We start from the raw sequence: 10,749 nt of genomic DNA on the forward strand, positions 1-10,749 counted from the left end.
CCAACATCATCATCATCATCATTTCAAAATCCTGTACTTAGCCAGTACTGCTGAAAAGGACAGAAGTCTTCAGGTCGAAAGGATGGCCAGCGCTACATGTACTACTATTTAAAAACAAGAATATGTCCATTTGCTCACTCTTTTATAGAACATGGCTAGATGTCTTCAAGATGTTTTAGAATATAGGTTGAGTATCCCAAAAGTGTTTTGGTTATTCGTTCGTTCGTTCGTTCGTTCGTTCGTTCACTGGATTTTAGACTATTTGCATATGTACAATGAGATATCTTGGAGATGGGACCCAAGTCTAAACATGAAATTTATTTCTGTTTCATGTACATTTTTAATAACTATGCGCATGAAACGAAGTCTGTGGACATTGAACCATCAGAAAGCAAAGGTGTCACTACCCCAGCCACTCATGGACAAAGTTTTGGAATTGGGAGCATTTCGGGTTTTTGGATAAGGGATACTCAACCTGTATTTAAAAGGCTCTTACGTTTGGGGCAATTGCCCTCTTAAAACTTTCTTACTGTATGATTATTTTTTTGTATCTAATATTCTTGTAATCCGCTTTGATTCCGTGCGGAAAAGGCGGAATAGAAATAAACCATTATTATTATTATTATTATTATTATTATTATTATTATTATTATTTTCCATTTCATGCATCTGTCCTCAGCTGATACTTTCATCCGTCTTCCCTTTGGTCTTCTTTTTAAACATTCGTCTATGGAAGCTGTCAATACTTCCATCTCGCTTTCATGCCTACCTTCCTTTTCTCCTAGTTAAAAGCAACCCGTTTAGTCAGACTACCCTTCTAGTGACTTATCTACTAGACTAGTTTCTTTTTGAACAACACTATCAAATTCTCTTCCAAATCCTTCCAGTGTCCTCCTTTAAAAAAGAGAGAGGGGGAGGTAAGACCTTCCAGTTACTCTATAGCCACTGGGTCTATTGCGTGCAGCTGTCTAACTAAGCTACCAACCAGATGGTACTTGACTTACTTATTTATAGACCACCTTCTCCCTTGGGTTGAAGATACGTTCCCAACTATGAGAAGAAATGGAGGTTTGAGGTGCCTCCCTGACTTTGCTGCATTTCCTTGGGCCCCTATAGATTCTCTCTCACTTCTTTTCCTCTTCATCCAGTAGAGTGTCACACCAAAAGCAGTCCAGAAATCCAAGAGGGCAAAAGGTTGGTTCGGTGCTTCCGAAGAAACCCTGGCATGCTTTTAAAGCCACTTGTGCGTCTTAGGTTCCATGCTGTGCTTCTGTGATGACTGCCCTCCTGAAGTAGCGGATGGCCGAAAGGGTGCCGAAATTCGCCAGCAGCACTGAAGGGAGAAAGAGTTGTGCCCACAACTCAGGCAGATGCATTAAAGAAGGAGAAAGACAGCCAGCCCTCCATATCTGCAAATCCTTTAACCATGGATTCAAGCCTCCATGGCTTGAAAATATTTAAAATATATATATAAATTCTAAAAAGCAAGCCTCAGTTTTGCTATTTTATCTAAAGGACACCATTTTACTAGCCATTGTATTCAATGGGAGTTGAGCATTGTATGTTGAGCATGCCTGGAACCAAACCCCAGTGAGTACCAAGGGACCACTGTAGTTACATTGTCTGCAAGAAATTAGGCAGTCTAGACTCTCTCTGGGTCAAAACTACAAATGTGTGTGCATTCTTTTGTCACAATTCTACACCAAAGCATTCATTCGATGGAGTTTATCACACGGAGATCGGAAGTTTATCCCATAAATATCCCGGGAAAATCATGTAATCCCTTGTAATGATTTCACAGGAAATTGCACATTAAAGTGGGCACAAAGAAGCATTAATTCACATCTATTTACTTTTAGGGTTTCAGCAACAATGCATTTCTGTTATCACTTTATTTGCGCGATTGAGTGTGATAATCATTCATGCAATTTCTCGACGTTTCCACTTCATTTGTGGGATGTTTTAAATGCACTTGAATCTCTCTTTAATGCTGAAATCATCCCCAGTGTGATACACTCCTATGTCAAAGTCCTGTATCATACATATTTAATAAAATCTGCACACTCTCTATTTCCATCAATCGTGTTGCAATTGTTTCCTGTTTGCGTAACTTTTTTTTTCTAGGCAAGGGTCAATGAGGAAAGAATAAGGAACTGAATACCTCTCCCTCTGGGAATCTTTATTTGCTCCGATCTTCTGGAGATCTCTTTTGGCAGCCAAGGCTTCTCCAGATGTCGCATACATTCTCAAGTGTATCTTTGCAATTGTGAGGACTTGTTTTCAAAACAATGGACGAACATTGGGCTTCTCAGAAAGATTTATCCCAATCCCAAACCCTGTCCTATGTGATCTACTGCATTTATTTTCTTAATCCCCATGGTTGACTGATGTGTGTTGAATGTGCAATGCAAGATTTATTCAGATGAGGTTTGCCATTGTCTTCGTCTTAGGCTGAGAGAGTGTGACTTGCTTAAGGTCATGCGGTGGGTTTCCATGGGCAAGCAGGGATTGAACTCAGGTTCAGAGGAAATACTGCTACACTTTACATTCATTTCCGATTCTAGTCTCAAATGCTTGCTGCAAGTAAATAAGCATACAGTCAACACGAACATGTCTGTTCTTACTCTGCTCAGTATTGAAGAGTATTATGTTTGCTGATAGCAAATGATAGTTTTAAACAAGCATAGCTCCTTGGTCAAAGACGTAATAGTCATCCAAAGAGGACCACTTATCAGTGGTCATGAAGTTTGTCATAACCTGCAGATGATACTTTTAGGTTGTCCTGAACCTACAGTTAATTCTCATCCTCCATTCTCTCCAATGTCTCATAAGTTATACAGATTCTCTAAGCCTTCAGCTTGATGCCTGTTGGTTTTTCCAGTAACTGGGGGGGTCAGGGCATTCTGGCCCATGGGGGGATTTCTGGAGTGTGCACACTCCATCATAGAGCATAAGCCTATTAAAGGCTATTAGCTGTAATATTTCAATGGATCCATCACATACAGAGGTATAGAATCATAGAGTTGGAAGGAGCCCTATGGCTCCCTGCTCAATGCAGGATGTCCAACTGGAGCATCCCCAGAAGGAAACTGTCCAGCATCTTTTTGAAGACATTCAGAGATGCTGGATAAGCTATTGGTCCTATTGCTGAACTGCTTCTCGCTGTCACTGGTGTAATATCAATACTTTTGGAAATGGAAGACAAATATTGCCTTCATAGCTTGCTTTTGGGTGCCTCTAGCTGAACACTGTTGGTGACGGGAAACATGGTTCTTGATCCATAAGTATAGTATTAGGATGGCCACTTTACTGTTGTACTTCCTTTTATATTTACTCTGGAGCCTTAGCAAAGGGATAGAAGGGTGCAGAGGGCTGACCCTATGTCTCTGTTAGTGTGTCAAGGGCTCTAGGGAGATGCAGAAGCCTTATCACATACCTTCTGTGCTACATCAAATTAAGGCCAAGAAGAAGACGACATTGAGCAATGCAGAAGAGTCAGACACGGTGGTCGTGATGATTATATTGATACCTCTAGTACAAGGCATGCAAAGCCAGGCAAACAGTGATAAGGTGATAAGAGACTTATATGCTTTCCTGATTTGGGGCTGGCTGGTCATTAAATAATTGGAAAGAAATCATCATCCTTTCAGAGATGTGTGCGCATGTCTGTGAGAGCCAAACATATCTAGTAACTCAAGGAAGAGTACGGAGGGCATTTTACTATAATTCACAAACTGTACGCAGAAGAGATTTGCTGTGAAATAAATTAATATCTAATCAAAGGCTTCTGTGAGGTCTCTTTGAGGAGGCTGCACACTGTGTCTCTGTGTGATGTAGTAATTTAACTCTGCCACCTTCCATCCAGAGAAGCCGCTTCTCTAGAAGGCAGGAGGCTGCCATTTCTCTTTATGCAGGGAGGTGACAGAATATGAGGAGGGTCATAACAGTAGGCAGGATCTCTGCAGGAGCAGCTACTCTGCGCTTAATGTTTTCCTATCAGGAAGGTTCTCCTGCATTTCTGCAGCAGGTGATGTTGGATGAACAGAGAATTGGCAAAAGTGTCACCTGTTGTGTCCCTGCTTGAGTAACCGCTTGAGACTTACCTCTTCCAAATTCAGGAACGTTCAGTACAGCATAAATGGAAAGGCCTAGAGCAAGTAATTCTTGTTCTTAATATACTCTATATGTAAAGTTTCTTTTAGCAATGGGTTAAGCCTGTCCCCCCTTCTTTTGTGTGCAAGGAACCACTGATTTTACGAAAGGGGAGCACCGTAAAAAGAGGATAAGGATAGAGATGGTCTTCGGGAGAGGGACAGAGGGGGAAAATATGGGTAAAGAAAAAAGAGAGAAACCAGTCCAGGCATCTGTTCTGCTTTGTTCCAAGAGGCAACCAGTATGTTCACATTCCTGGGCTATCTCCCAAGCTTAAATCCACTCCCTTCCCCAAATCCACCAGGAGCAATGCACCTCCCACACAGGGGCCCTGTGATGCCTTACCAATCTTCCAAGCGTCCGGGGCTTGCAGGTCGGAGGTCTTCACGGCCCACGAAGCAAAGGCCACAAAGCCTAGGCACATGTCCCTGTGCGTGAGAACTGCCTGGAGGGGCCTTTCTGGGATGAAAAGCAGAATCAACATGTTTTTTTGTTGTTGTTGTTGCAGAGGAAACGAAGCCTTATCCAAGAAAGCCTAAAGCAGTTCTTCTCACCCATCCTGCCAGCCCCACAAAAAATTCAGATGTTAATGCATGAGTCTTTCCAATCTTTGCACTTTGATCCTCCTCACAAGCTTTTTATATTTCCCCCTAGGTTTTCCCATCAAAAGGGTTTCCAAAAGAAGCTTCCTGGTGCCGTGTTTGAACCGTGCGGCCAGGTTGCCAGGCTCTAATAACCTGGCAGTCGACACTGTGCCTTTTAAATGCCAAGACACAGCCTGAGAGCAAACTGCCCTGGCTTTCTGTGCCTTTCTTTCCACTCCTCTCCATCCCAATCCTGTAATATGCCCTGGGATGTTAACAACAGCTATTCATACTTTCCAGAGTAGGATCTGTGTTAGCCATTTATACATGTGTGTTGTGTGCGTGCGCACCTTCAAGTTGCCTGTTGACTTATGGTTAACCCCCCTGAATTTCATAGGTCTTTCTTAGGCAAGGAATATGCAGAGGGTTTTTTTACCAGTTCCTTCCTCTGAGATACAGCCATCTATGCATCTTATTAAATGTCAATTTCCACAAAATTGCTATGTATTATGTTAAGGGAAATACTGTACTGGTTTGGGGGCACGGGGCTGCTGTGGAAGCTCAGTGTGCGGATTTCAGGCTTATGGGATCTACTCTGTTTGTGTGTGTGTTTGCATGTGTTTTGTGTGCTACTAGATACCAAGATCCACCAACTGGAACCCGATGCAAAAGATATACAGTTAGAATGAAAGGACCGTGAGCCCAATAATTTGTTCTGAGCACCAGAATGGAAAGAACGTACTGTCCTTCCATGCAAGAACGCACTTGCAGTTTGCAAACGTTCTTCATTTCAGCCATGCGGATGTGGAGGTCAGGGAGATTTTTGCTGCTGCTGTGGTGAAATAACTGGGAGTTGGAAACCTTTACCGCTGATGCGCTGCAAACCATCCAGAGATCTACCAATAGGCCCCTATCTATCTTCTATGTCATGTCAGTACAGTCTACTGTACATCGATAGTGCATTTCTAGATCTACCAAGGCTTTAGTAAGTGAGAGAGAACATGGCTCCATCCAGCCTTAATATAATGGATTACAAATGGTGCAGTGGATATATGAGACCACAGTTCCAATCTGACCCCTCGTGCATTGATGTTATTGGCATATACTCTTTATCACTTTATAACTTCCCCAGACAGTTTTGCAAGGACAACAAAAAAGACCTCTTCTGTTTAGAGATTCAGGACCAATAATAGCTTCTGAACCAGAGATGTGGAACCTATGGCCCTTCAGCTGTGTTAGACTACATCTCCCATAATCCGTTATTGCCTGTGTTGGGTGGATCTGATGGGAGTTGCAGGCCAAAACATCTCAGAGGCCAAAGGTTCCCCATTCAGTTTTGAAAGGTCCTATGCTGATCTGTCTCTTAATTAGGACCAAGGTTCAATTTGCTGTGTTTCCTCATATCCCTTTAGCATCTGAGATATTTTCTTTCTTTCTGCCTAACCCATGGCTGCAAGTCCAATCCCTTAAATTGGGAGCATGTCCAGGAGGCTTATTTCTGAGTAAACATCCATAGGATTGAGCAGCAAAGGTTTTAACTTTCAAAGCATGTTGTAAAACTTAAAACACGGAGTCACAAATTTACTGTGACATTAGTATTTGTGGACTTCTGGCACCATCTGCAACATTTTATTTCCACCTTCAAGTGGGTTTCTTTTTAACTCGGAGACACACTGAAGCCAATCGTCTTGTTCTCACATCTTTTATTTTAAAAACTGTTTTAGTGTCATACTGCTATAGTGCAAATAAAATGGTATTTTTGAACTATAGCACTATAAGGATTAAATTTCACCTTCAAACTATAGGACTTCTGCAGCAAATTGTGCCTGGTTAAAAAAAACAACCAACCATACAACTTTTTGGAAGGCTCTAAACTGCTACAAATGGTTAGATTAAATTGCTAGGTGAGTCTAAAACAGTGTTTAAGGTGCTTAAAGTGGTAAAACCTTAAGCTTTCATTTTATGTGCCAGTTTCCTGAGTTGATCTATTCTAGAGTATCTATCCATCCTTAAAAAAGAGCTGAAGAATTAGTCACCGCCAAGGTAAGGTGGCTTTCTTATGCAAGCACCCAGGCCACAGTTTATAAATATGAAAACTACGAGCAAAGCAAATGGTTCAATTTCTTGATGTTTATGCATACGTTTCTCTTCCTTTTCTAGCCCAATGCCTAGCATTTCAGTGTATTTTTTCATCCACCTCAGTGCTCCAGTTCATTGATTATGATTAGATGAGAATTTGAATTGTTAACGTTACTATTGTACTGGGGTTAGGGTTGTTTTTGGCACAGTCCAATTACTGTGTTTGTACTGATGACTGTATTTTATCCGGTTGTAATCCTGCCTCGATCCGCAGGGAGAGGCGGGAAATAGAAATTATTATTATTATTATTTGTCAGTTTTTTCCGCCTTCGCAGGAGAAACATTTTCATTTATTGTCACCGCGACAGCAACAACGTTGACAGTGATGGTCCTGAAACCATGGCACAAGCTGTGAACCACAAGAGGAGTTTCCAAACATATTTCCAAACATTGCAGCGCTTTGGGCATAGTGCCTTGAGACATGTTTGGCAGGTGAAATATAGCAACTTAATATTTTTAATGGCAGAAAACCTCTGTGCGTATGCAGACTAGCCCCTTCCTCAAAAGGTGTTTCTGGAAATATATTATTAACACAGCAAGCAGTTAAAAGCAGACACACACACCCCATGACAACAGGAAAAAGGTGAGGTACCTGGTTCCATTACAGCCATTTGTAGGTCTTCTGGCCTTGGGTGGACTTCATCTAAGAGCCTGGGTGATAGGAGCACCAATGTTCCTTGGGATGCTCTCCGGACCAGAGCCCCATGAGTCGTGGGCTGGGACCTGACATGGCGCGCACGTCTGCACAGAAAGGATTTTAAAGCCCTTGCAGCTTTCCGTGCCTCAGAGGCTGGCATGCTGATGAAAACTGCTCTCCAGTTTCTCTTGTCCCTTGCACTGTTTTCAAAAAAGTGTTCGTAGACCTCAGGGATGGAGATGTGCGTGGCATCGCCAGCCCTCTCAGAGTTTGGGTCCTCTGTGCCACTAGGTGGAGCTGACTGAGGGCCAGAGCTGAGGAATGTCATGGGTGCTGTGGCTTTTCTGCCACTATCCTTATTCATATGGGCCTCGTCTATGTCAGCGAAAAAATATTCATACATTTCAGGCCCATACATACTGGGCAACTCTGGGACAGAATATGAAACTGGTCCTTCCTCTCCTACCCCCTCCCACCTGTTTCTTCTTTCTTCCCAAGTTTCTGGAGAGCCCTGAGATGTCAGGCAAAAGGGTACAGACTTTCCCCCAGGGTTATAACTCTGGCCACCTTGAATTGCAGGATTAAACTCCTTTTCGAAAGGCTGAGCCATTCTGAGATTGCAGCACGGTTCCCCACCGTTGTCCTTTTCTGCCATTCCAGCTAATGAAGCAGTTTCTCTTCCTTTAGCTAATGTTTCATCATAGCTGGAATCAGCTTCTTGTGTTGGTCTTACATACTGGTTTCCTTCTAGAAAGAGTGGTACCACATTATCACAAGGAGAGCTCTCCGCCTGGCCAACTTGGTCTCTCTCTTTTATGATGCCACAGCTTAAGCTGTTGCTACGGTCAGCTTCTTTCTCACCTTTGCTGTTTAGAGCCTCTTCTCTTCTCTTACTCAACCTTTCCTCTGTGCTTTTCCCACGATTCTCCAACCACTGAGTGTTTACAGAGGCAGTCTGTGAGGCATCATTTTGGGAGGGCTGTAACTGCAAAGAGATGGGGTCACTTCCATTTTCTCCTGCTGTGCCATTCATCCCCTTTGGGGCATCCAAGCTCCTCTGCAGAGGTCTCTCCACTGCTTCTTTCCTTGGGCTTTGCTCTTGCAAGTGTTCCTCTTGGACGGAAGGGACTGCCACTGCTGGTAAGGCACAGTTAGGAGTTCTGGCCCAATCTCCTGTCTCAGGTTCTCCTTCCTTGGCAGCAAACACAGCCTCATTTTCTGAGACCGGCCTCGCCATCCCACGCTGACTTTCCAATGGTTTCAAAGTGACACAAAGACTCTCCTGGGTCCCGGAAGACGGATGAAAAGCCGTGCTAGATTGGTTGTCGTTGCACAGAAATCTGCTGACTGAACCTAGATCTGTTTCGTCCTTGCTGCCGGACAAAAGGTCTTCTGGAAGCAGGTGTGCGCTGGAGGCTCCATGTGAGAGGCAGCTGGCAGTGTCATGGGGCAGGAGAGGGTCCACCCTCCATCCAGTCAACCTGATCTCCTCGCACTCCCCTTCCTCAATGTCACTGAGAACCTGCTCTTCATCTGTGGCCAAGGCTGGCTGGCTCAAGCTGCATTCTTCAGAGGCCAAATAGAATTCAGCCCAATCCCGGTCATTCAGCTGGATGCTGTATTCAAAGTTGTCCATCTGGGAAAATACACAAGGAAAGGGGAGACATAGGAGAATGCATTTCAGTGAGACTAGAAAAAGGACACCTTTACCTTGCTAGTGGAAGCAGCTATCAAAGAGCACCATTTATTTTCATAGAATCATAGAGTTGGAAGAGACCACAAGGGCCATCCAGTCCAACCCCCTGCCATGCAGGAGCTCTCAATCAAAGCATACCTGATTTGTCTTGGTAAACCTAACAGTCATCCTTTTAGATAGATTGGTGGTATTATCCCCTGATTTATCCCCTGATCCCAGTTGGAGGAGCTGAGAGTGGGCTTAAAGTTTGGTGAAGGAAATCCCAAGCACAGACACGCTACTAGTTGTCTGTCTTGTTTCATGTCCCTTCACAACACCCCTGCATCCATAGTTTCTATATGGCATTTGGATCAGGGACGTAGCCAAGGGGGGGGGGTTCTTGGGGTCCGGACCCCCCCCCCTTCCATTAGAAAAATGAATGGTGTGTGCTGCTGTGCCGCCGCACCCAAGCCCCATTATAATGGTGGCACTTAGTCTGGACCCCCCCCCCTTCCTAAAATCCTAGCTACGTTCCTGCTTGGATTCTTCTCCTAATTGGGGTGGGCAACTTGTGGCTCAACAGGGATGTCTAGCTTCCAACAGCAAAAGGGAAAGAAAATGACAGCACCAAGAAAGAAGAAAGGGCCAGCAAAAAAAGCAAAGGTCAGCTTTGCCTTTTCCGATGGGGATCCTAGTGTGTACAATATAAGCCCCTGATCTTGGAGCTAAGAGAGACCTGGGGTGTATCCACTAGAAAAGCCTTTCCGCAACCAGATACACCACACCACCGCTCACCTTGGCAGACGTCCTGTTTGCAAACAGACATTATGGCAAGTGTGTGACCTTCAAGGCCTCCTCCGCCTTGTGTCTAGCAAATTCCCAAGGCCCTTAGGCAGAAATGCCAGTGGCTGTTTTAACTCCCTGCTTCGCCTCCTACAGGCTCCCCTTCCTTTAGTATCAGTGATTTGTTTGGGTGAGAGTTCTCCATGCCCATCTCACTGGAGAGCATGACCTTTTGGGTTACCCAAGGAGGTGGCTAACCTTTTTGAGGGCATCTCTGCAAGGCCAACTATGGAGTAAACAGGCAAAAAGAAGGAAGCAGAAACAAACCCAGCGCAAGTGGAAGATGCTGCAGCAGTCCCTACCTTGCAAGCGGACTAGGCCATAGATGGTGCAACGCTGGGGGCAGCACCGCAAAGTCCTCCTGGCGTGGCATGGTGGTGCTGTGCCCACTACACTTGGCCCTGGGAGCGCAGGCAGCGAATGTTTGGAGAGGCTACTTTCACGGGCCAAAAATAATCCCCTCCCTCCTGAACCGGTCACATGAAATTCTATAAATGCAAAGGGCTGCTACAGAAATAGAAGGCAAACAGCCCTCTCACAGAGGCACCAAAGCAGCCGCCCTGAGTGCCCTTGTTGATCAAGGGCAACAACTCCCTACCTGCTAAACCACTAACCCCAATTTGCCGTCATGGGGGAAAGGAGGCGGCTTTTAAGCAAATGCATGTGTTTGAAAGTTTCTGTTCCCTCTTCCTAGAAGTCTTTTTCAGGCCAGGGGCTGG

The 10,749-nt window shown here is 44.4% G+C and overlaps 1 protein-coding gene across 1 annotated transcript; it reads right to left on the reverse strand.

The window, feature by feature from the left end:
* Positions 1-6: 6 nt before the first annotated feature.
* On the reverse strand, positions 7-10,452 carry PERM1 (PPARGC1 and ESRR induced regulator, muscle 1). Its single transcript, XM_042480527.1, has 4 exons — positions 10,333-10,452; positions 7,468-9,148; positions 4,498-4,611; positions 7-1,333 (listed from the first exon to the last, which is right to left on the reverse strand). Exons 2-4 carry the CDS (start codon positions 9,146-9,148, stop codon positions 1,251-1,253), a joined length of 1,878 nt encoding a protein of 625 aa, XP_042336461.1. The 5' UTR covers positions 10,333-10,452; the 3' UTR covers positions 7-1,250.
* Between the last annotated feature and the right edge of the window lie 297 nt (positions 10,453-10,749).

Source organism: Sceloporus undulatus, chromosome 7 (genome assembly GCF_019175285.1).
Source record: "Sceloporus undulatus isolate JIND9_A2432 ecotype Alabama chromosome 7, SceUnd_v1.1, whole genome shotgun sequence".
Taxonomy (NCBI): Eukaryota; Metazoa; Chordata; class Lepidosauria; order Squamata; family Phrynosomatidae; genus Sceloporus; species Sceloporus undulatus.

What these genes read in the sequence shown, in the direction of transcription:
- PERM1 (XM_042480527.1), bottom strand. Translation starts at nt 9,148, where the DNA reads ATGGACAACTTTGAATACAGCATCCAGCTGAATGACCGGGATTGGGCT. An exon ending in AATGGCTGTAATGGAACCAG is followed by an intron (nt 4,612 to 7,467) that starts GTACCTCACCTT and finishes TTTTCATCCCAG; the next exon opens with AAAGGCCCCTCCAGGCAGTT. An exon ending in CCCGGACGCTTGGAAGATTG is followed by an intron (nt 1,334 to 4,497) that starts GTAAGGCATCAC and finishes TTCTCCCTTCAG; the next exon opens with TGCTGCTGGCGAATTTCGGC.